The sequence below is a fragment of the Priapulus caudatus genome, unplaced genomic scaffold (genome assembly GCF_000485595.1).
Source record: "Priapulus caudatus unplaced genomic scaffold, Priapulus_caudatus-5.0.1 Scaffold30, whole genome shotgun sequence".
In the NCBI taxonomy this organism is placed as follows: domain Eukaryota; kingdom Metazoa; phylum Priapulida; class Priapulimorpha; order Priapulimorphida; family Priapulidae; genus Priapulus; species Priapulus caudatus.
In genome coordinates, this window is record NW_014577091.1 from 217,598 (window position 1) to 244,268 (window position 26,671).

Here is a 26,671-nt window from a genome sequence, read left to right on the forward strand (position 1 = left end):
AGTAGTAGTATAGCAGCAGCAGCAGCAGCAGTAGTAGTATAGCAGCAGCTGCAGCAGTAGTAGTATAGCAGCAGCAGCAACAGTAGTAGTATAGCAGCAGCAGCAGCTGTAATAGTATAGCAGCAGCAGTAGTAGTATAGCAGCAGCTGCAGCAGTAGTAGTATAGCAGCAGCAGCAACAGTAGTAGTATAGCAGCAGCAGCAGCTGTAATAGTATAGCAGCAGCAGTAGTAGTATAGCAGCAGCAGCAGCACCAGTCGTAGTATAGCAGCAGCAGCAGCAACACCAGTAGTAGTATAGCAGCAGCAGTAGTAGTATAGTATAGCAGCAGCAGTAGTAGTAGTACAGTATAGCAGCAACAGCAGCAGCAGCAGCAGCAGCAAGAGCAGTACAGCAGTACCGATAGAACCTCAGGGTGCGAAATTAAGTTTTGGAGTCCAATACTCCGTGATTTACTGTCGGACTCCCTGATTTGACATATGCAGGAGTCCGTGTGACTCCCTGAAAATTATGCCATACCAACTAGTTCGTTCCGGAGCACGGCCTCGCGGAATTAGTGTATTTTTTCAGCTAATGTCCAAAGAAAATTTGGCAGACGTGCAACTGCATGAATCTTAAAAATAAGCACATGTATGCGTTATTGTTAATATCTTTAATTTCAAACCTCAGACTGCGGACTCCCTCATTTTGCTGCAGACTCCCTCTTTTTGAGGGTAGGGAGTCCGTTGGAGTCCTTGTTCAAAAGTTAATTTCTACCCCTGGAACCTGTGGCTGTATTAGTAGTAAAATCTTCATTACCTTGCACATGATATACGAGAGGATGGCTCCACTGGAGCCAATCAGAGCACCGACGATCGTCATGAGGTTGTTGTTCATCATGAATCCCTCAGCGCACAGAGCCCAGCCCGAGTAGCTGTTCAGCACTGTGATGACCACCGGCATGTCGGCACCTGTCGGCAACAAACACAGGGGTGGTTGTCACCAGAACTATGCCCACTGTCGCGATATTAGTAGAATATTTACTCATCGCCTTCCGTCTTCCCAGCATATGGAGGGATGGGCATGGCAAATATGCGCCAACAAAATTCAGGTGTAAGACGTTAGTTAGATGTTCAGCCATCGCCGTCAACTATGAGGTTAGTTGTTATGTGTCGACAGAACTTCATCCAGTGGCAACTATCTTAGCAGTAAAAAATTCAGCCATCGAAAGATGCATGTCCAACATGAATTTAGTCTAACATTACAAATCTATAAAATATGCACTCTAACGTCGTGCCTTTTACAGGCACATTAGTCTATAGGCAATACCTCCGATGGCAGCAGTCAGAGTTACACCCATGACGGACGACAGCACAGCTGTGGTCAACAAGCAGCCAAGGTCTAGGCTGTAGGATGGGTCAGCCATGTACCAGATCATCGCACCAATGTTGGCCGCACCCAAACCAAGGTTGATCATGTGGCGGCCAGGGAGGAGCAGGGGAGAAGAGTCCAGCAGTCCTGTGGGGGAGGAAGATGGAACCAAAGCACTTGAATTTAAAATGATAACTTGTAAGGATACGTTGCAGATTATGTTATATTCCATAAAAAGTGCACCATAACAAATGTGATGCATAACCATAAAAAATATCAATACCTGTCTACATTCCGGTGTGTTGTTACAGGGCTACAATTAAAATAAATGCTTAGAATGTCGATTTTGACATCTGTTCAACTTTGAAGGCAAGTTACAGCAGATATAAGCTTTTAAATTCAAACAAATTTCATTATTTTACATTTCTAATCGCGCACTTCTGATACCATGTAACACAAAACCATTATATGAGATACTACACGTACTAGGCATAACGTGTAATAGCCTCATTAAGTCTTATGTAACGCACATACACATGTTCACATATACGTACGTACACAGTTACGTACATACCCTGCAGTTTGCCGTAGGCGACTAGAGAACCGCTGAAGGTGACGCCGCCGATGTACGTTCCGAGGAACAGGGCGGTCTTGATGACGTTGGCCGATGGGTCGGTGGCGAATGTCGGGTACTCGTGCATGTAGGTGGCGAGGCACGTCAGTACAGCGGCCATGCCGACGAAGCTGTGGAAGAGAGCGACGAGCTGCGGCAGGTCGGTCACCTCGATGCGCTTGGCGATCGTCAGACCGATGCCGCCGCCTGCGTAACGAAAAACAAACATTGCGATTAGAGGCGTCTTGCCGCACTTTAACTTCATACTGCATTACATTTACTGTTACAAAAACTACTGTTATCTTCATTATTTACTATATTATCCTATATGTTTATTACTTATATTATGCTCTACATATTCTCTTCACATGAACACTCTAATATTACATACTATTATACATATTATATATCTCATATATAACAATTTTAATTACTACAATAAATATTAACATCTCATTACTATATTACTTAGGCCTATACATTACGATTAACTTTGACTGTTTTATGCAGAAACAAATGTCGAATTATTTGTAGATATTTCATTATTTCTCACTTATCAGAATTTTCACGATTCTGCACGCGTCTGATATCAGGCTTCAACGAGGCGATTGCTTACCAATTCCCATGCAACCGGCAATCTGTGCGTACACCTCGGGCGAGATGTCGAGGGTCGCAAGGGTTCCAACGATGCCACCCGTTACACCGATCATCCCGAGAGCATTGCCCGTACGACAGGTCGACTGCGTGGACAGACCACCGAGGGCTCCAACGCAGCACAGTGACGACGCTAGGTACATCATCTGCAGACGGACACAAATGTGTACACTTGGACCACGCATGCACTGATCGATGTTTATTAATTGTTTTGAGAGTGATCCAGTTGTGTTTTTTTGTTATAAAATTTTACTGATTTTTTGCAATCGACTTTTTCATTTTAAATATACACATTAGCTGCAGAACTTTAGCAAACTTGAACTAAATCACAAGAAACTTGCAGAAGTCACAGTCAACCTTGAGATCATTAACTGCTGCCCACATGTAGCCTGTGCTACAGATGACTATTAATTTACCTGATGAACGTTCGAGTAGTCGTTATAGGCAGCTGCACCGTACGCAGCTAGGAAGAGTCCTGCTGGGAGCGCGTACAGGTAGTTATACTCCGGTGGATCCGCTGCAAGCATCAAAACGTGCATTCTTTCAAACAGTGATTAGCAGAACACTTCGTTACATGTTCGCTGCAAGATGTCACAGAGTGAAGATGCAGAAGGGGGGAAGAAAAAGGAGAGGGAGAGGGAGAGGGAAAGAGAGAGAAAAAGAGAGACAGAGAGAGAGAGAGAGAGACAGAGAGAGAGAGCGAGATCCAATATCCAATAACCAATATCACGAGCATAGGTCAAGTAATTTACATTTGTGCCACAATTCCACATATTCCTCCTATACCTGAAGTTAAGAGGGAATTAAAAAATTAATTAAAAATCTGAAAAGAAGTAAGATTGAAATCTACCTCTAACATTTGGCCCGCCCCTTCCCAACCATGCCTCACACTCGCATCAACCCAGACAGCATAAAAAATCGAGCTTGACCTAAATTTAGATTCGCATGACAGAAATACTTGTAAAGAACTTGCAGGGATGTACACTATGAACTCACTCGGTCGCTTAAACATATCCAACATTCTCTTTGTGATCAGGAAACCACCAGTGATGTTGATGCTAGAGATGAAACAGGCAATGGCTCCCAGGATCTAAGAAAAGAAGAACACTCCTGTTAGGAATAGAGCTGCTAGCAGAAAATATAGCATATGGGGTCAGCTGTCATCATACATGACTGATTGACAAACTGATCGTGAAAGATTATCACCTCAAATCAAATCAAAGATACCAAGGAACACATTCTCACTTCACAGTGAATTCTTATGATCGTGAAATATTTTCAATATCTGTGTGTGTGACCTATTACCAGATCTTTTCAGCTTCAGCTTACCTGTGGCGTTGTCTGGGGCATGTAGGTGCCTCCCATCATGAGGATACCACCAACAGCGGTGATGCCAGAGATGGCATTTGTGACAGACATCAAGGGCGAGTGAAGGGCTGGCACAACCCCCCAAACGGTGTGGTAGCCTGCAGGCAAGTAGCAAAAGCAATAAGCATGCCACAGAATTTAGGCGGCAAACTGACTTATTAGAACAAAATGCTCCGTGCTAGTCATACTGACTTGAATTTTATATAACAACCTAATTTTGTAAGAAACTGAAACCAAAATGGTAGTAACTGAAAAGCAATCTAGTTCCCTTAAATACATAACTTACCGACAATGCCAGCCAAGCCGAATGTGGTACACATTGTTGTGAAAGACGCTTCTGGTGCTAAAGCACCAAATCCAACAATTCCAGTGAGACCTGCAAAGGGAAAACGAGTCCTTCAGGATATATCACCACTCAAAAAATCCATAACCATTGCTAGTGCAGTACAACTAATACATAACAGATCACCCCATAAAATCAAAAACATTTTTGCACGTTCTACTCCTTCTAAAATAGCCCTTATATTCTTTAAACCTATAACGTTTAACTCGCGACAACGACGGTACCGTGAGACTACTGACCTGTGCTGTACACCAGCGATTGATTCAGTCTGTCCTTGAATGGATTCACCTCAGCCTTCTTCACAATGGCGGATCCAGCTTTGGCAGCGACGACCGGCTGCACAATCTCCTTCGGCGGCGGCGGCGGCCACATCAACTCGCCATTGTGAAGAACCATCGATCCACGCACAACCTCATCCTCCATGTCGAGGTAATAATTCTCCTTTCCATCACCTAAATGGGAGAAAAACGCGACGTCAGCACACACGCACGCACGCAGCACGCAGCATGCACGCACACACACCACTATGAGATGTGAGGTATGCAAACAGTGAAGGGTACATGAATCTCTCTGCATCTAATATACAGGGATGGGAATGACAATTTGTGTTTTCAGCTGAAAATAGCCGGGGTCCAGCGGGGAAGGGGCGGTCAGGTCCAGGGCGAAGCCTGGTTAGGGGGTTCAGGAAGTTTTTGCATTTTCACAACTTACAAGGCAAAAAATTGCATTAGGAGACACATACAGAACAGAATTGTTACAGAGCATATTACAGTACACTGCAGGAAGTATATCTTGCACTGTCATTATCATAACATCAGAATTAATAATCAATACAAAAATTTACTTACATTCTGCAAACAAAATCATTTTAATGTACACTTCCACACTATCCCAAAGGCTAACCTTTATAGAGTATAAGATGTTCATTGTCCAGGCAGTTTCAAATTTGTTTCTGGTCACTACAGTAGATATTTTATCATATTGAACAACTTTAGCGGCTTGTCCTGCTGCCAAGGCAAGTCTGTGAGCCCCACAGTGATCAGACATCAGGAAAGGAAAACGCTTTATTTGCTACGCCAAAGGTTGCCCAAAAATCCTCCCTTGCGCGCACGATAGAATATTCCTAACAACCTAGGAGCTAGGGCTCGATCGCACAACATTAATGGTTTATGGTTATGTATGGCACCTTTTATGGTTATGTATATATGTATTATAAACAGAACTTCGTTGGCGAGAAGTGAAATAGTTCGTACCTACGTTTCCTACCACGTGAAACAGTCGCAGAGCCTGGGCCGGCTACTTCATAAAACGAGCCTCAAGGCCACGCGTGACGCGGCGGCTTTTGATGTACACGATCGATCGATCGCGTACTATATACGGCCTGCGTAGCACGCGCGGCACACATACACACAAACTTGCAGCGTCAAATAAACGCACACACTGGCCAACGTCTGACAATCTCAAACAGTGAACTATAGTCCAGGCATTTTATGATTCGACCATTACCAAAAGAAGCTTTTTCAACGGTTTCGTATCTCGAGGAACATGTCCTCTATAAATATCAAAAGTCCGTGCTCGAAATAAAAAAAAATGTGGTTGTCCTGCGGACAACCCAGCATCAAATCGGTTGTCCGCAACAATTCTGGTTGTCCCAAAAAATAATCCCCAAATCTCCATTTTCAATCACATATATTGGTCAGAAAACACCAAAAACAGTGGTGTAGCCAGGATTTCTTAACAAGGTGCCAAAACAGCAAACTGCGCAAAAATAGTGATGACTTAATTTTAATGGCTCCTGCGCCTCCCTCTCCACACCGCTCCTCTACCTTCTCTGCCAATCTTTGTTTTTGGGTGCCATGTGAAAAGGCGCATTTTGTTCATTGTTCTCTGCTCCAAGATATGTATTTGTTCAGTGGCGGTCTGGATTCAGGAGGGGTGAAAAAAAGCGGGGGTATGGGGTCCTCCCCAGAAAAATTTGAAAATGTAGATGCGAGATGGTATTTGCAGCACTTTTGAGACATGTACAGCCTTCATTCTGACTCGACAATTCTCTTTTTTTAACTTTCGCATCAACATGAATCCCACTGCAGTTGTTTGTTTTGCAAATTGCATGGGCAAAGCCATCGTAAATTCAAATAATAATGAATAAATACAAAATGTAGGGGTGAACTTGCTGGTTTGCTGGTTCCAAATCGAGTTCACCTCATAAATCAGAACACCTGACAAGTACAGTGTTGGAAATAGCAGCTGGTATGCGTCGCTTTCCCACACCATAGATTAATGGCGGGCCATCGAAGCTATAAGTGCTCTTGGAGAACACTGAGAAAACTAAATAAATGCGTTTTTTCGTCAATTTTTTCTTGGTGTCCACCGGACAATGCTCCGACTGGTTAGTTTCCGGCACAAATTCTGGTTGTCTCGGACAACCGACAACGCTTATTTCGAGCACTGCAAAAGTTCTCTGAAAGTCTCTGCTAGGGAGTTGATTAAAAACGGGTTTATACACCCATTCAATTCCGCGTCGAAACGAGGCTGAATTAAAATAACACTAAAAATGACGTATAGGAGTAATTTACCCAAACACGACAAAAGTCAGTCATTGTCTAAATTATATTATCTGGTTTATCAAAAGCCATTGTTTTGTGGGTCTTTTTCATTTTTTTGAGTATAAGTCCATTCAAAATGAACTGGAAAAAAGACCTGTCCACGAGAGTACACGCAAAATATCGTAAGTAATTGTAAACTAGTAACTATTACTGGTTACTGTTTTTGTTTTTCGTCTTCTAATATTTATCAAAGGGTATATATACGCTAATCTCCTAACAATTATGGGTCTAGCTCTGTATTTTTATCCTGCAGCGTGTGTCACAGGACTTGCAGGAGTCGCTAGTCGCATGCATACAAGCTGCACGATTCATGCTGCATGGATTGAAGAGAATGGACGGACGGAACGGAGGAGGGAGGGAGGGTGGAGGGAGGAGAGAGGGAGGAGGAGGAGGAGGGAACGGGTGGGAGGAGGAGGGAGTTCACCGCACACGTGATGGCCATACTAAACACAGCTCATCCACGCGCTAGCAGCTAGATTCATAGGTGAGGGAGGAGGGAGGGAGGGAGGAGTGTGGGAGGGAGGGAGGGAGAGGGAGGAGGATGTGAGGAGGGAGGGAGGAGGAGAGGAGAAGGATGGAGGAGAAGGGAGGAGGAGGAGGGAGGAAGGAGGGAGGTGGAGGGAGAGGAGGCGGGGAGGAGGAAGGAGGAGGATGGAGGAGTTTACCGCACACGTGATGCGGCCATACTCAACAAAGGTCCATCCACGCGCTAGCAGCTCTAGTTCATAGGGAGGAGAGCAGGGAGGGAGGAGCGGAGGGTGGAGAGAGGGAGGATGGAGGAGGAAGGGAGGAGGGAGGGAGGGAGGGAAGAGGGAGGGAGGAGGATGAAGGAGTTTACCGCACCGTGATGGCCATACTCAACAAAGCTCATCCACGCCGCTAGCAGCTTGTTCATAGTGAGGAGGAGGGAGGAGGTGAGAGAGGGAGGGGAGTGGAGGAGGTAGGAGCGCAGGGGAGGAGAATTGGAGGAGGGTGGGAGAGGAGGAGTTCACCGCACACATGATGGCCATACTCAACAAGGCTCCATCCACGCCGCTAGCAGCTCTAGCTTCATAGGTGAGGGAGGAGGGAGGAGTGTGGAGGGAGGAGAGGGAGGAGGGAGGGAGTGAGGAGGAGGAGGAGGGGAGGATGAGGAGGTGGAGGAGGAGGAGGGAGGGGGGAGGGAGGAAGGATGGAGGAGGAAGGAGGAGGGAGGAGGAAGGGAGGAGATGGAGGAGTTTACCGCCGCACACGTGATGGCCATATCACAAAGGCTCATCCACGCCGATAGCATTCTAGCTCATAGGTGAGGAGAAGGAGGAGTGTGGATGGAGGAGAGGAGAGGGAAGAGGAGGAGGAGAGGGAGGAGGGAGGAGGTGGAGAGAGGGAGGGAGAGGGAGGAGGAGGATGGAGGGAGTTTTACCGCACATGATGGCCATACTCAACAAAGGCTCCATCCACGCCGCTAGCAGCTCTAGCTTCATAGGTGAGGGAGGAGGGAGGGAGGGAGGAGGGAGGGTGGAGAGAGGGAGGATGAGAGGGAGGAGGGAGGAGGAGGAGGAGGAGGGAGGGAGGAAGATGGAGGGAGTTTACCGCAACACGGATGGCCATACTCAACAAAGGCTCATCCACGCCGCTAGCAGCTCTAGCTCATAGGTGAGGGAGGCAGGAGGGAGGAGGGAAGGGAGGAGGGTGAGAGAGGAAGAGGAGCGGAAAAGGGAGGAGAGAGGAAGGAGAGGAGGGGAGGGAGGAGGAGGGAGGAGGAGGGAGTTTCCGCACACGTGATGGCCATACTCAACAAAGGCTCATCCAAGCTGCTAGCAGATCTAGCTTCATAGTAGGGAGGAGAGGGTGGAGGGAGGGAGGATGGAGAGGGGAGGGGAGGAGAGAGAGGGAGGTGAGACGGGAGGGAGGAGGGTAGAGGAGGGGAGCAGGAGGGAGGAGGAGGCAGGGAGAGACTCGACACTCTCAGGCAGTTAGCGATACTTCCAAAAAACTCGCACGAAGACGTCACATATATACAACCGCAGGGATGAAAATTAGCAGCGCCAGTCGCCGTGGCTCCTAGTGTTTAACCTAGGGCCCTAAAAACTCTAATTATTCGCCAGGTGGCGAATCAAGCTATAGCCACACTATCCATTTTAGTCTCATAAACAAAAAAGTGAACTGTTTCCACACATTGGATTTTTGCTGAAATAATATGCACACTTTACTTGCACAATAAATGACAGCAATGCTGTAACTGTAGAAGATAAATATGCCAGTAATTACCGCTTTTAACAGAGTAGCATTAAATTCTATGAGCCATTGACTGCTGCTAGTTCATTCATTCACTTTTAGTCCTACAAATAACGTGGCATATCGGAGTGGTGTCAGTATATGCTGCTGCATGGAAGCATAGGCACTAGATGAGTCACAGGTCTATTGCGATAGCCTTCTCAGTGAACACAGTCAACCAAAACCCAGTCTATATAGCTAACTGCTAGATGATTTCCCGATTAACTGTAATGCCTCGTGTACTCGATTACAGTGACCAACAAACCCATCTACATAATAAATGGCGCTTTTTGCATAGAACCAGACGCGTACACATTCCTAGCAATAATTCCGGCGATTTACAGTAAATTCTTGTTGAATAAACAGACGTAGTATAAGAGTTAATAATTAAATAAAATTTTATAATTTAAGTTTCATCAATTAAATACTTAAGTTGCTTATTAAAACATAAAATCTGCTAGCGTAGGTTAATTTGTAGTGTGTAAAACCATACTAAAATTATGTGAGTATATGCTGGGGCATCAAACCCTAATGAGAAAGGAGACAAACACAGGAGAAGAAAGGGAGCCAGCAGGAGTATGAGACAAACAAAGAGTAAGACACTACTGCATTACTTGGGAGAAAAGCAGCCATGGTTGAAGACACGGAGAATGGTTATGATCTGTACTCGTGTAAAGATCATGGCAGACCGACAACACTTATTTGCAGTTGCTGTCAAGCTATAAACTTGACAGTTTAGTAAGATGAAAACGATAAACAAACACGAAAAGCGGTCCTTTTTGCAATGCTAAACACAACCTCGAACAGATCTCAGGCTGCAAGATCATACAGACATAAATGCAGACATTTTTGAGAAACTTGAAAAAGATGTCCGCACTTGCCATGCTCTGTAGCGCAACAACCGACTCTGTCAGATTTTAATTGGCTTGTGTGACTTAATGAGATGAAAGCTTGCGACTTGGAGAACATACAACACACACCTGAGCCAAAGAGTTTTATAAGCTATTGCCAAGTGCACTTCAAAGATCAACCACATTATTAACAAATCGCGTTTTAATATGTGTTATCGGAGATGGCAGCACTGATTCTGCCATTAAAGAACAAGAAATGTGTATGTTCGTACGTCGACTGCAGCCAAGTAGATGTCAAATTTATAGGTGTAAACATCGCCGACAAAGCAGATGCAGTAAATATTGTAATGGCCTTCAGGATCTGCAATTACAAATGTTGACATGAATGGCTCATTTATGCAGAAAATGGTAGCAGTAGCTTGTGATGGAGCAAAGTGTGATGGTGGATGCAAGGCTGGCGTAGGGGCCTCTTCTGCGCAAAGATCAGCCAAGTTTGGTTACCTTCTCATGGCCCATAGGCTAGACACTTTCTTTAAAAGATGCATCAAAGAGTTTGAAGCTGTATGACAAGCTATCTACAGTTGCATGGCCTGTATTATTTTATCACAATAGCAGTCTTAATGCGAGCAATGTTGCGACGCAGCTATGAGGCTCTAACAAACAATGATAGTGCTTTTCTCATACCAACCAGAATAGGTGGAACAAGATGGATTGGACATAAATGCGTGCCTTAACCAACCTATCTCGTCTTACAAGTACATAGGCACATCTTGGCCGCTGACAGAGACCACAGAACGTGTTTCTGCTGACTTCTAAATCCAAGCACACGCTTTCATGAAGCTGCTGAAGTCGAAAGACGTCGTATGTTTTCTCTTGTTTATTGATGATGCTCTGGCACCCTTCACCGTTTGTCATTACAACTCAGGAAAGGACATGTTGATTGCAAGCAGCATTCAGCTATAGCCTCAACATGGAACTATACGAAAATACAAGACAAAGTGATGGCACACTGCGTAAAGTACTGGAAAAGAACCTTGAGGAATACAGGCTCACCAACTGCAGTGCTTACGAATTGGTGCTGCAGATGTAATCTGATAAAAGAAAATCGAAGATGCTTTGAAAAATATTTTCTGAGTTTTATCTCAGAGTGTTGTATCAGCTACGAAGATTGCAATATCAGATGTGGCACATGACTGGGAATCACTTAAAGAATCGTGATGAGACTTCGAATTATTCTTGAACACTTCAAGACAGTGCTGGGGACTGCCAGTGTAGACTTAGAGAAAGTGAGCTGGAATGGATCATACTAAAAAGAGAATACACGATACTGACTTCCAAAGTGGAAAGTCCCTACTGGTTTCTGTTTAATATTCGTACAAAGGGCTAGCTCACATATTTGGCTGTCATGGTCTTATCCTAACCATGTCACCTTCTAGTGCAGAGGCAGAGAGATGATTTTCACAACTGAAGCTTGTTAAACAAATATACGCAGCAACTGCGGACAAACTTCTCTAAACACTGTCTGCTATTAAATGCTTTCTCCTGACATCAAGACTTCAATCCACTAAAGCAATGTCCACCTTGAATGAATCTTGTGTGCGCTCCAGAAGACCAACATCAATGCCAACACAAAACAATCTTCGCTATACACAGTCGCTCAGGTGCTAGAGAATATTCAGGAGACCTTGGACATTGGAGGTCGTAGAGGGATTTGATTCACTACAGGATTCAGATTCAGAGATTGACTCTGAATCCTCTGCATCTGATCTAGATGACATAACAGTGTTTAAAAAATTGATGGAGTGATCACTATAAGTAATCACTAATTAAGTCTTTATTTCAACGTGCATAATGAACATATCTTAATATTTTACAAATGTAACATTCAATTTCAGGTTTAGTTTAAAATTATTGATGTTAAGTTTAAAAAATAAAAATCTTGAAAATGTTTGTTCTTTTTTACTTTCACATTTAGCTGTTATATAAATTGTTAATATACTGTATAAACTGTACAAGATGATGAATAGTTGGGCCTTGATCAAGGTCTGGGCCCCCAAAAAAAAGTTCATAGGGGCCAGTAGGCGACTGGCTAAAAATGTTAAGTTCATCCCTGCAACCACAGAATCTACTTCTGAGCGCGGCAGCAGCCTGGATTCACAGCCTACGCGATACCTGCAAGTGAAGCGTGGCAAGGAGAGGACGCAGACATGTCCATAGACATGGGATGGAAAGTCAGAGATACCGAAGTTGTCCCAATTACGCCGACTTGCACCTACACGCCTCCTGCTGCAATTGATTAGGTGCAACTGTGCGTCGGACTGTAACAGTTTGCGATGCACCTGCCGAAAAACAGCATGCACTGCTCCCCAGCCTGTGGCCAATGCAAAGGTCTGCATGCACCAATCCGACGATCCAATTGATATGACAACGAGGATGAGTAATGTTAACATATGAGCGCATAAGTCAGGTCTCCAAAGCATGACATTTGAACTGCTATCCATGGAACAAATAGACGACTTATGGCGGTGTTTTAGCGAGAACAATAGAAAGCAGTGTTGTGGCCCGCATTCTACTTTGATAACAAAAGACATGTGTACCAGAACGAGTCAGTACAATCGAACGTTTTACTATATTGCGTGCGCATTAGAGAACATAGAAAGTAGTGTTTGGCCCCAATCTGCTTTGAATAACAAAAGACACCAGACGAGTCAGAGCAATGGATTGCGTCTGCTGTTTCTTGATGACGCGCCAACGCGATAATGTTTTGAAATGTCACTCACTATACTTGCCAGAGTTGAATAACAAGTGTCATATTTTAAAAAATATTATTTTTTTGTATTTGTTTGTATTTATTAATACAGATTAAAGTATTTAACCATCCATAATAGTTGTTTTCTTAGTTTCGAGCAAAAATGGCTTGATTCTGGCGATAAAATCAAGGAAACAACAACTTCGCGTTTAGAGCTTCGTTTTCATGTGCAGGACTAGAGCGAGTAGCGGTGAGTCCAATTGGAGGTGTTCCCCTGCTTAGATCCTTAGAGACTTTTAGTATGTTCATTTAGAGGTTTATTGTAACTGGTTAATAATGAAAAAGCTTCTTTTGCAATTAGTACCAGGTCGAATCATAAAATGCCTGGACTACTAAGCCGTGTCTATATTGTAAAGCGAACTATATTAAAATGTTATTAAATGAAGGTACTGTTGGACTGTAAAATTAAAATTTGTACATTCTAACCCCCCCTAAAATTTTCTCTCAACGGATTTAGACGTTTCACAAAATCGACCCTGGGACTGTGAAATCCGCGGAACTCTCATCCCTGAATATAGGAATTGTGGCAATGCTACCCCTTTACCCCTTCACCATCCTTCATAGAGACCTCCTTCACCAGCGATGTCGGAACTCCCAATAGTCGCCTGCGCTGTCCGCCATTGCACGTCTACAGACTCACCGAACGACAGCAGGAGTTTCGAGATGTTGTTTCCGTACAGCGTACTGCTCTGCGTTGGCAGCCTGCTTGGTAGATCGGTGTAGCCGACGTGTGTCACTCCCTTGTACACGTATAGTTCACCCGGCTTCGTCGTCGCAATGTTGCCGCCAGCCTCCGAAGCGAGATCAACCACCACGGACCCGTCTCTCATCGCCTCAATCATTTCCTACGTTCGATATCAAACATCCAGCTGCTAACTTGTCAGTTCATCCAATATCTCGTTGGTTTAACTAACGACTAATAAGCTCAGCCAATAATTATTAGGTTTGACTTGTGTAATCGGTTCCTCAGCTCTCAACTAACTATACTAATAGATCCAGCTAATATACCATCAGTTAATTACTCATTGGTTCATTTAATAACTCATCGGATAAGATAATAAATAATACGTCTGACTAAAATGTTATCGGATTCGGGTAATACGTCGTCGATTCAACTATTAATTAATCAGTTCTCTTATAATACTACTAAAGTGCGACCTTCGACTCAAAAACTGTGTCAGGTACGTTTGGCAAAATACTGACCCTAGATATGAGTTTTGGTGCAGGCTTGCCAGGAATGAGTGCCGTCGTGATGACGATGTCAACTTCCTTGCACTGTTTCATGAACAGATCCATCTCAGCTTTGATAAACTCTGGAGACATCTCCTTTGCATAGCCTCCGGTTCCTTCACCAGATTCCTGGCGAACGTCAAACGAGTTATATAAATCGGCAGATAGGCAACCAATTACTTAAACCTGTTAGCGTTACACTTGAATCATCAGGGCCTAATCCAAGCCATTTTTCATATCAAATACCGGCGTCCAAAGTACGACCCCCTAGCAAAACACCCAAATAACAAAATTCACAAAACGCCCAAATTAGCAGAGCTCTGAATTAAATCTCCATGTTTCTATCGTTATGTAGGCACTGTTTTATAATAAAATGCTCATATAAGATCTATAATCTATTATCTGAATAAAATTTTAATGTTATTATACATCTACGAGCCCTATACCTAAAAAATATTTTCGGCTCTCTGCGCTCGCCAACGGTACTCATATTTTAAGCAGCTAGATTAGCCCCTGATCATGCGTTATTATGGTATAAATGTGTAATTTTGACAATGTTTTTAAACATGCTTCCTTGTTTCCAAAATTATGTGTCTCATTTAATACATATTGTCGTGGTTGTGATGTTATTTACTATATAGCGTGGTCGGTTGCAATTGATCTCTCTGACTGAATTCAAATATATATCCATTTGTTTCCCTAATTCAGAAAAAAATATTCCTCATTTCTAGATGACTGAATTCAAATTACACGAATCAGGTATTGATCCACAACATAACTGAATGCTATTGTATCGTGCATGGTTTTAGATAACCTTGCAAGTGCAAACATTCACACGTGATGAAGGCACGCATGCTATCAAGGGATATAATAACTCCCACGAGGTGCAACAACGCATGGGAAGCTGTTAGAGCTCCACTGTGAATTAACAGGGAAAATTAAACCTAGACATAAACACTACAAATGACAACTTATTGAATAATGTAGACCTGTGCAAGCCGATTCATTTACCTCAATGTCTACTTCTAAGAACTCAGCACCCAAAGACTGCACTTGTTCCTTCACTTCCGCTCTGGTGTCGAAACCACGCACTATGGCACCCATGCTTTTCGCTGTTCCGATTGCCGAGAGGCCAGCAACGCCACCGCCAATGACCAGAACCTTAGCCGGAGGCACTTTTCCTGCAGCTGTGATCTGACCTGTTGCAAGGATGTATATATGGGTTTGTGCAGAGGAATGTTTAATTTACGAAAAAGCATTCGTAGAAAAACACTGCTATGATACTATAATATATAGACTAATGTAATATATGTTGCTTACTATACCACTACTCACCGATTTATTACTTCACTTTTCATTTTATTATACTTTTTGCATCTCCACAGCATGCAGGTTATAGTAAATGACCGACCAAGCAAATATGAAAAAGCGATTCAGGATTTCGATTTCAGAACATTTCTCCCATGATACCTAAACTGCAGTATAATGATAAAACTTCAGAGAATCGTCAGATAACATTCACAGTGACTGAAAAACAATTGCTTAACACCTTGTTCGTACAGGAATAGTAGCAGAGCCTTACGTACATTATCTTATGTGCAAGACCCTTATATGGATTCCTGCAGAGAATTCCCGCGTTGCTAACCGAGAAAAATATCTCATGCATGCTACCACACTCTCGCCCACATGCCTGCCTGCCTGCCCCTCGGCTCCACGCCTACCCGCCCCACGCTGCCGTCGCCGTACCTGTGAAGAAGCGGCCAAAGTGGTTGGCGGCCTCGATGACGCCCTTGTAGCCGGAGATGTTCGACATGGAGCTGAGCGCGTCGAACACCTGCGCGCGGCTGATGCGTGGCACGCAGTCCATGCCGAACAGCGTGATCTTCTTGGCGGCGAGCTGGTCGACGAGCTCCTTGTTCTGCGCCGGGTAGACGAAGCTGATCAGCGTGCCGTTCTGGCGCAGCAGCGGCAGCTCGGCGGCGGCCGGCGCGCGCACCTTCAGCACGATGTCCGAGTCGTACACCTTGTTCTTGTCGCCGACGCGCGCGCCCGCTGCCTCGTAGTCCTGGTTGGAGAACTTGGCGCCGACACCGGCGCCCGCCTCCACGTTGACGGTGAAGCCCTTCTTGGCGAGCGCGGCCGTGACGACCGGGCTGATCGCGACGCGGTTCTCGTTCTTGAAGATCTCCTTCGGGATGCCGATCGTCATCTGCTTGTACGGCGTGCCGCGCGCCGCCTTCGGCTCAGCCTTCTCTGCCTTAGTGCACATCAGCCGGTTGATCGGCTGCTTCACGGCCTTGCCACAGAAGATGGACGCCTTCTGAGCCCCCACGTAGGCTCGTAGCAACTGCATGGTGCCTGCGTGGGAGACGTAGAAAACACTTATGAAAGCACCTTCCTTCAAGGTTCAATCTACAAATTTTCTAGAGAAAATTTCACGATGAACCATAAATATGACGACTTCAGTGACTTGTAACTGATATTACAAGTTGACAGGACTAATGAACTGCCACCAGCAAATTCTCTATGTAATTTACTATTTGTAATTAAATTTTTCAGGCTATATATATTATAATTTTGTAGTATTATTCAGGCTTTCAGATTTGAAAAGTACAGGAGGACTACTAATGACTCCCCTAGGACACCATAGGGGGTCTTTTCACGCTCCATAATCACACCCTTAAGAGGCATGATGGAGAGCTCCACTAAAAAATCACACCCTTAAGAGGCATGATGGAGAGCTCCACTAAAAAATCACACCCTTAAGAGGCATGATGGAGGGCTCCACTAAAAATCACACCTTTAAAAGGGATGATGGAGAGCTCCGTGAGGGCTCTCCATCATGCCTCTTGGTGTGTGATGATGGAATCATGACCAATCCTCAGTCTAGAGTGAAATCCAAAACGGAAATTGGGATGTCATGTCAATCTACTGATTATCATTCATCTTCACCTTCATTCATTCAATGGCTTCGTCAGGATTACATTCTTTTCATCCAACAACCCAACACTAGCACACAGATTAATAAAAGAGTTGATCGGATGTAAAAATAAACTTGTTTTATTTATTCTGATTTCCATCCTTAGAGATTCTAATCCATGTACCTGCATATTTCAGCACAAAATATCATCACAATCCATCAACAAACTAGCCAAATTACTTGTACGTAGTAGCCACGTATGTAGCCCCTCCAGCCCTACGACTGTTTCACGTCGACAGAAAACCACTTCTCGTCACGTATAGTAGAAAACGAGCAGGTAACTTGTGGCTACCGTATAGGTACCTGTATTTGGATGCTGTTGTTTAGTTGTATTTATATATATATATAAACCAGAGGGTAGTAACCAAACCTGTACCTCTGCCATACGTTCAGTTACTTACACACCACAAATAGTTGTGTGTTGCTAACCTTTTTGTACCCCCCTACATTGAGAACTCTATGGAGCGCTATTTCAACATAATAGACATACGTTTGGTGCGCGATTTCAACCACTTTTATGAGGCGCGATGATGCGCGCACCATGGCACAATTTCGGGTGCGCGGTGGAGCGCGAGCGCGATCGCGCCCCTTAAAAATGAAAGCCTGATTATTTGTTCATTTGGCTCCATTCATGGAACATAAACTTTACTTTATTTTAAAATCAAGTAGGTCAGAATAATTTAAACTTGAGGGAATTCAGCATGTCACATGCAGACTAACAACAATAAAACTATTTTTAGTATCCTGCTCAACTTTCCGGATCGAATTACCATTCATACTGTGTACTTTGCTGTTCTTTTCCAGTAAAACCAACATGCACGATACACACGTGCACCTTTTTATCCAGGCAAAAAAACCAATGGCTTCATTTCTCATTTTTAATCACATAAAAAACGTACTTCTTTTCGGGTAAGACTTCAGAGTATATTTCGCATTAACTTGACAATAATAAAATGCTTCAATTTACAACGTGTTGCCTACGATGTTACAGAGAAATTTTAAAGGGACAGTAGCCTCTAGGATTTTACTGCATACAACTGTACTTACTGTATAACAAATCGTTTATACCCACACGTATTTGTTACCAGATACCTAATTTAATTGTTATAATTATTTACACATCAACGCTACAAAATTTGAACGGCGCCATGACACCCGTGACCGTGCTGCCACCTCAAAAAAGTTGCGTATTTGATAATTTATTTTGCACGTTACAGACCGAGGGCTAATCACAAAAGTGCAATTATATTTATACCTAAATGCTATTTAACCAAACGATATTCATTTTAGGGCAAATTTATCCATATTATAACTGAAACTATATGTCGTTTATAAGATATTACAATCCTTTTGCTGTTAAATGAATAAATAAGAAACACCCTCGGTCTGTAGCTTTTGGCTGGAAAGTGGTTTTGCGCAACTTATCAGATCGTGCGCTTTGAGTGGCGCCACCGTCGTTGTAATCAAACTGTAGTCGTTGGTTTTAAAACATTTTTTTTAAATATTTTGAATAGTGATTGAACCATGAAACTTTTCATTTAGCATAATTATAACCTAAATTAGCTGAAAATAACCCTAGAATCTAGAGTAAACTCTCCCTTTAAATAACTTAAAGCATAGAAATCTTATAACATGATATCCTGAAATATAGGCTTTCATTGAAGTTAGATCTATTTATAACTTCAGCCGGTATTTGTTACATATTTTGTTACTGTATTACCAAAAAGTGATAACCATAATGGATATATTATAACCTTAACTTTTCACTTACACCCAACAGCCAAGCATCTAAAACATGAAGCTTTATACGCAACTAATAAAGCAGTTAAATAAATAAAGATATATTTGTAGCGATGCATCACAGTCGTATAGGAAGAAAATTATGTCACGTCTTTGCAAATATGCAATGACAGCTTTGTTATAGAGATCATCAGCTTATCTTGGAATTAATGTATAATATATGTGTTATATTAAACTTGATTTTACATCAACTTTGGTAGAGGCACGTATTAATTTATTAGTATTAGTACTATTACTAGTATCTATACTATTAAAGTAAGACATTTCCGCTAAAAACTCCGAAGGGGGTGAATGGCTGGGCGTGAAATGTACACCACGTATCGACAATGATTCCGTATCCTGCCTCTCAACTTTGGAAGAAAATGTAACCTCCGAAAATGTAATTTTGCGAGGGAAACCTTTAAAATCTGTACACAATCTATAAATAGAACGAGGGAATATACACACAGCATCACGTACGTGTCAATCCATGATGTATTACTGTAATGTCGCAGTGTCCTCATCGCTAGGACATTTGTCTCCTACAATGGGATTCCGTGTTCGAGTCCCAGATGGGGAACTTATTTTCCCCTTTTTTCCTTTCTTCCCTTTACCTAGGTACCTCTTTAGTATGTATTATTTTTCCCTCCGGAGTTTTCAGCCAAAATGTCTTACTTTAATAGTATAGATTTATTTTTAATTTATAAATTTATTTAATTTATTTTTTAATTTATTAATTATTTTTATTTTTAATGTCTTTTATCTTTTGATTTCTTATTTATTTGGGATGGGAGGGGATGGCATGGGATGGCATGGGATGGGATGGGATGGGATGGCATGGGATGGGATGGGATGGGATGGCATGGCATGGCATGGGTATGTCATGGGATGGTCATGGGATGGATGAGATGGGGATGGGATGGGATGCGATGGCTGGGATGTGGATGCTGATATGGGATATGGCGATGGATGGCCATGTAATTGGGATGGGATTATTGGAATTCTCATAGCATGGAGATAGATAGTTAGATTTTTTGGGTATTTTCCTTTCACCAGCGGTCAAACTAGTGTAACGCCACTGATTTCCCGGGCGCAACGCCGGTGTTGCCGTAGTTAGTATTAAATCAGTAAAATAAGCTAAGACGGTAACGAACAGAGAAACAGAAAGTATAACTTACTTTACTGCGAGAATACTGAGAGCTTAGAAAACGTTTTTAGTTTTGGCGTACCTTGTTTATTCTTTACGACGGCTAATTGGTATAATATCGGTTTTTAGTAAGGAAAAGCCGTTAATAACTACATTGTTTAGCGCGGTTAATTGGCGATGAACTGCTAGAAATATCTTCCTATGGCCTACTCACTACTGTATATTGTAACCCGTACTCGTTTGACTTTAGGAATGGAACTTGGCGCTGAATCTTGTAATTTCCGCGATATGGATTTCTGGCCAGACACCAGACTTATAAGACTATTGTCAGTGCACACGCTTACTAATATGCGAGGTTAACCGTACAATTGTACTACCTCATATCCATACTTACGCATTCTTCATATACACCTGCCCTATCGTCAGCATGCTACGAATGATCGACCTCAGAGAATTAACGACTCGGAACAGAACGAAATCAAACAACCCGGGCAGCGCGTCGAACAGCAGCACGCGGCACCTCATCAGCTGCGACCTTGACTATGAACTGACTAGCGAGATTTAAAGCTGTCGGCTCTGTAGCACTAGTGCTCTTTGCATGCATTCGCACACAGTCATTCGTTAGACGTCAGGTGAGCGTCAGCGTTTCACTTTCGCCACATTTCTGACGTAGTGCGTGCGCAGGCGTGGGTTATTACGAGAACGTTTCGTAGTTGAAAGATTGGCTTTCTCCACTTCAAGTACGCGAAAGCTGCTTTATGGCAGTGGTCATCGTCACAGAAGAAGCGTTGCTGCAACTGGAGCAGCCGCCGCTTCAAGAGGATCTGTTAGATTGCAGTTTGAATTTTTTAACTTTTTTCGTCCATGCATGAGTTGCTGGTCGTCTCAGGTGGATCATGCTGATTTTGCGATTCACCTTCACTGAGCATAGGAAGAGTGCGCTAGGGTCACATACTGATTATGTTGAAGGCTAAGATGTTCATCGATCATTTTATTTTATTATAGTCTTATATATTTAATAATTTTTTATCTTAATTTAATTTCATATCTTTATCATTTGGCTTGTTATAGTTTTTGTTCTCCCTGTCCACATGTCAGAGCATTATGTTTTATAACGATCTGGCGGTCGATACTTTCGGATAGTCATTTGATTTGGCTATTCATTCCGATCGTTAATTTGATCGTTTGAATTAAGTGATTTGCTGTCTATACTGTTGAGAGGCGTCTAATGCCCCGCCGAGAGGTACTGCCGGAAGTACCTGTTGTGAGCTAGTCTATATGCGGAACCGTTTTACCTCGCCTACTCCACCAACGAGTCGCGCTAGCGCTACTCCTACCCTAACCACTATCCTACATATTCAGCATTAGTTTACCAGAGTACGTTCCGGTCTATATCCGGAGTCCCCGAACGCTACCAGTATACGCTCCGGCAGTACCCCTGGGCGGACTATGTTCATCGGCGTGGTTACTGGAGAGTACTACTTACGTAGGCAGGCTCCCGCCCCCGCTCCGCGATCCCCCAAACCACCCCCCCTCGCTCGCTTTCCCTCGCACACATGAGCAGACGCGTACCTAATAAACTAGGCAGCCGTCTATAGTTTCACCTGGATGTGCATTTCGATGTTCAGAAGGTCTTGCCAGTGTCTGTTTAAATTTGATACACCAGTATATTATCACAAGTAGGAGCAAATAGGCTAATGCCGAGCTTTTCATGCGGTACTGTTACACCCATGCATGAATAACGATTTTCAGCATCGTTTTTTTCTTATAGTTTTTACAAGGCTTACATCGCTTTGCATCGCATTCCTATATCCGCGATGGGCAGCTGGGCACAGTTGGCAGAAAAACTTAACTATATCAATGGTATCTGGATACATTTTTGGGTAGCTCTTTACTTCGGTTTCTATTTTTTAAATTTGGAACGATAGAGTCATCATGCATCCGCCATATCGCAGAGATTGTCCGACGATTGCACCAAGAGAACAATTGGCGCCGGAATAAAACGCGTACAATCACAAGCATCGAATCGCTGCATGGTCTTCTTGGTGAATATGAGCCAACATAGAAATATAAACTTAGCAGTGCTCCGAAATCAAAGAAAAAAAATGTAGCGTTGTCCATGCGGACAAACCCGGCATAAACCTCAAAACGGACCAGTTGATAGCGCAACATTTCTGGTTGCTGTCACCAAAACATCCAAATCTACCTTATTTATCAATCACATATATATAATCAGAAAAACACGCAAACAACAGCATGGACGTCAGCCAGGAATTTTCTTGACAACAGCAGGGCCGCAAACAGGCGGAACTGCGCAAAATAGTGGAGAATGACTTAATATTTTCACTGGCTCCTCCGCCTCCTTCTCCACACCTACGCTCCCTACTCTAAGATCTCTGCAATCCTTATGCTTTCTGGGGCGCCATGGCGAAAAAGCGACATGTTTTGTTCATTTTTACTCTAAGTTCCAAATATGTAATTAGGTTCAGTGGCGGGTCTAGGTCGGAAGGCGATGGGGGGCGCGAGGTGGAAACAGAGGCGGGGGGCAATTATGGGAGGTCCATCCCCAACGAAAAATTTTTATGAAAGAAACTTGACTAGGAGTATGCTGCGTTCCACAATCGATTCTTTCATAAATCAGACCTGACATTATGTTTCTACCGAGTGTTGGGAAATAGCAGTGGTTTCCCTTTTTTTTTTCACGATTAGAGTTTTTTTGATGGCTAGAAACTCGGATGTTTGAAGGTAATGAAATCTGACTTATTGTTGCTACGCTTAGATTACCGTTGGTTTGCAGATTGATTGTTCAGTTCAGTGCAAATTTTGAATGGCAATAGTTATTACACCTAGATTATTGGGTCAGCGTATATAGTAGCCGAGTGGTTTTTATAGTTTAGTGTAAGGTTTAGAGGATAGGGTTTTTTGGTTGTCCACGGGACAATGTCTCAGGACTGGGTTATGGTTGGTCCGGGGCAAATTCTGGTTGTCTCGGAAAAACGGACAACGCTTATTTCAGCACTTGCTTGAGAGACGAATCGTTTTTATTAGTGCAATTGTCAATGTGCTCTGTGTTGTACATAAGATTTCTTATCACTGGGGCATAATTATTATTGTCACGTGTATCAGGATGTCCAGATTTAAGTGGATATATATTGCTGCCAGTCTAGCCTCTCAACCAAAGGTCTACTGCGAGTGGCCAAGTGGACTCGTCAATACACGATCAATGCTTGTTTTATGGAAATTGCTGTACGTTACAGCTTGAAGCTGTAAGATCGATCCGATATTTTGCAGAAGTATTTGTGGGTTACTGGAATGGTTGGCAAAGAGGATGTCCGCTAGCGTATTCTAGAAATTAGTCATTTTCTGTATGGAACAATGGCTAGAGAACTAGACTATATTACACTGGAACAGAGAAGCTAAGAGGAGGACATCATTTGAACTTTGTCAAATAATGATATGGCTACGAGTAATGACCTACATTCTTTAAGGAGTGGAATACAACAGTACTTGGTGGCCTGTCCTCAAATTGTTCACTTCGCGTGCACGACAGATGTTAAGAAATTTTTTTCAGGTTTTAGAGTAATAAATCATTAGAAATAACCTGTCAGAAGAAGAAGCGCAAGCTTTAAATCATTAACTCGTTCAAACGCCATGTGGATGATATGTGAGGGATGGGGGTTCTTATATCAATACGTAGTTCTTAATTCTACCCTTCGATCCCTTCCAACCTTACAGGTGGGGGTGGTACTCAGGTTAAATCAGGTTAAAGCACTGTTGGATAGACAATGAAGGTTTTTTGTGTGGTCATCAAAACCCTAACATCTGTAGATGAATTTTGTTTTAGTCTTTATTTTCATTGTTTAGCGTACATTCTGGAAAATCTGGTCTGTAAAGTCCGGGGATGGAGTGTTTTGGGCTTGGTCTTGAAGGTCCTTTTCAAATGAACACAATTGACCTTGTCCACTAGATGCTTTTCATATAAGCACAAGCAATATCCACCTGTTATGTTTTTAAAATTACAATTGAAGCTTATTTAAGCTAGTTACATAAACCTGGAACATAAACAGTGTAGTTGATTTGATTGTTATTTATGCTAATTTAATGCCTTATTTCATGTTTACGGTTTATATTTTATACTTAGTATATATTATACTTTCATAATTTAATCTACTCTGAAGTGTACACTGTTACAGTACATATTATAGACTGCGTTGCACACTGATGGATTTCAGTTCCGTAACTTGAGCGTTGCACAGCTAATATTACCGCGGTTATTCAGTATCCGTACTGAAATAGCGGCTTACTTTGGCGGGAATTTCACAGTTCCGCGCCAAGTTAAGCCGCGTTTTATATTCGCACCGACGCTCGCTAAGTAGTTGTCTGTCGTTGTGTGACGCGATTCGATTGCGAAACTGTTTAGTCGTGTCTAAGCTTGGTTACCTTTGCTACACGACGTTTAGTTTGTAGCGTGTGGAATGTTCGACGCGGCGGTGGGTACCAGTCTTTATTTACCTAAGCTAGCTTAAGGCCAAAAAATAATAGGTGTTTCTTATTGCATACGAAACAAAAGTAGGGTAGGTAGGGATTTTTATTTTATTTTTTTTTAATTCTTTGGTTCCTAATATCCCTCTGATGCATGCTATAAAGTGGTGTATAGGTAGGGATAAGTTAGTAAGCAAGTACAGAACGTGTTTGTAGTAAAAAATCTCAAATTTTGTCTGTCAGATTTCAAATTAAAGAAAAAAAATTTATAAATTATATTTTTTTGGAAACACACCTATTTTTTTTCTTGGCCTAAGCCTCGAATCTCGTGTATCTCGTGTGAACGCTCCGGGTTGTGTTAGTGCGGTATTTCAGCCGAGCTCAGCACCAACTAAGTACGGAACCAGCGAGGCCGTGTATACGTGTGAACGCAGCTAGTGTCTTATAAATATTTGCACTCTGCACTTAATTTACCTTATTCATACTTGTACTCTATATATATGCATTTGATAAGAGATAAAACAGCTGAGACATTCTGCCAACAAATTGGTTATTTTATAAAGTACAGTTTTGTCCTGGAGGGTGTAATGGCCTAGCAGCTGTCGTAAACTTTCTTCCAATGGGTCTGTCAATAAAGATAAAAAAAATTGCTTGTCATCCAGCAAAAAACTGGACAGAATGTAAGCAGAAGCATAATTACTATGCATGTATATTTGTGTGGGTGGAATCCAAGAGAACATTTTACATTACAGTTTGAGGTTGTAAGTTTTAAGTGTACCACTGTAGTTGTAATGGCATGCTATTGTATCATAATCATATATGCTATATGGATGTCTATGCAATGTTCTAAGGAGTTGGTCGCATTTCCATACTCCGAGCTATTGGTTGGCATGATGTGTAGTATTTTTAGCCTTGTCTTAGAAGGAACAGCAGGCAAGCATGCTGATCTGTAAATAGCAACTTGCTCTTTGAACATGTTCATAGATCTGTTCTGCTGTAAAAGATTGGTTATCCATCATTGATCTTTACATTTGGGGCGAATGAATGTACTGACACATGAACGACCATGAGTACGTCTATGAATAAAAGGTTATCTGTAGATAAATGTTATATGTACATTGACCCTAACTAAGCTTAGTATATTATAAAACTTACGTGCCCTTTGGCCAAGTTATTTTACCCCTTCACAGGGTTCTCCAAGGGCACTTATAGCCTGGCGGCCTGCCAGGCTATCGTCAAGCCCCTCCATCCTAAAATGCACCCGCCACGCTAAATATCATAGCCGCCATGCTAGTGTATACACAAGAAGTTCAAACTTGACTCAACAAGAAGTTCAAACCAATACTCGTTGGTTTCGATGCTACGGGTACGGCAGTCCCATACACAAGTTCAAACAGTCACCCTATCCAATGGGATGGCATGGGATGGGATGGGATGGGATGGCATGGCATGGCATGGCATGGGATGTCATGGGATGGCATGGGATGGGATGAGATGGGATGGGATGGGATGGGATGGGATGGGATGTGATGTGATATGGGATAATGGGATGGGATGGCATGTAATGGGATGGATGGATGGATGCATCATGCATGGATAGATAGTTAGATTTTTTGGGTATTTTCCTTTCAACCAAGCGGTCACCAACTATGTAACGCCACTGATTTCCCCGGGCAACGCCGGGTATCCGCTAGTTAGTATTAAAATCGTAAAATACTAACGGTAACGAAACAGAAAAAAGTATAAACTATAACCTTACTGCGAATACTGAGACGACTTAAAAACGTTTTAAGCTTGGCGTAACCTTGTTATTCTTTAACAGACGCTAAATTGTATAATACGGTAGAAGCCGTAAAATAACTACATTGTTTAGCGGTTAATGGCATGAACTGTAAAATACTTCCTAGGCCTACTCACTACTGTGTAAACGTAATCGTTTGACTTTAGAATGGAACTTGGACGCTGACATCTTGGAAATTACTCCGCGATATGGGATTTTATGGCCAGACAAAGACTTATAAACTACTTGTCAGTGCACCTTACTAATAGCGAGTTAACGTACAAATACTACCAATTATCCAATACTTACGATTTTAATATAACTGCTTCGTAGATCTGAAATATCACCTGAGATAAGAGGAAGAAGGAAATACAACCGGCAGCCGGTGAACGAAGGGCACCTCACAGCTCGACCTGACTATGAC

The 26,671-nt window shown here is 42.7% G+C and overlaps 1 protein-coding gene across 1 annotated transcript; it reads right to left on the reverse strand.

Moving 5' to 3' along the window:
* Positions 1-737: 737 nt before the first annotated feature.
* Positions 738-26,671, reverse strand: LOC106815941 (NAD(P) transhydrogenase, mitochondrial-like). Its single transcript, XM_014820478.1, has 14 exons — positions 26,557-26,671; positions 15,826-16,437; positions 15,091-15,278; positions 14,053-14,208; positions 13,490-13,694; positions 4,567-4,779; positions 4,271-4,360; positions 3,946-4,082; positions 3,613-3,706; positions 3,033-3,133; positions 2,579-2,762; positions 1,924-2,169; positions 1,308-1,496; positions 738-949 (listed from the first exon to the last, which is right to left on the reverse strand). The coding sequence occupies exons 2-14, from the start codon at positions 16,430-16,432 to the stop codon at positions 738-740; spliced, it is 2,622 nt and encodes an 873-aa protein (XP_014675964.1). The 5' UTR covers positions 16,433-16,437; positions 26,557-26,671.

What these genes read in the sequence shown, in the direction of transcription:
- LOC106815941 (XM_014820478.1), bottom strand. Translation starts at nt 16,432, where the DNA reads ATGCAGTTGCTACGAGCCTACGTGGGGGCTCAGAAGGCGTCCATCTTC. An exon ending in TGCCCCAGACAACGCCACAG is followed by an intron (nt 3,707 to 3,945) that starts GTAAGCTGAAGC and finishes TTCTTTTCTTAG; the next exon opens with ATCCTGGGAGCCATTGCCTG. An exon ending in GGATATGTTTAAGCGACCGA is followed by an intron (nt 3,134 to 3,612) that starts GTGAGTTCATAG and finishes TGATGCTTGCAG; the next exon opens with CGGATCCACCGGAGTATAAC.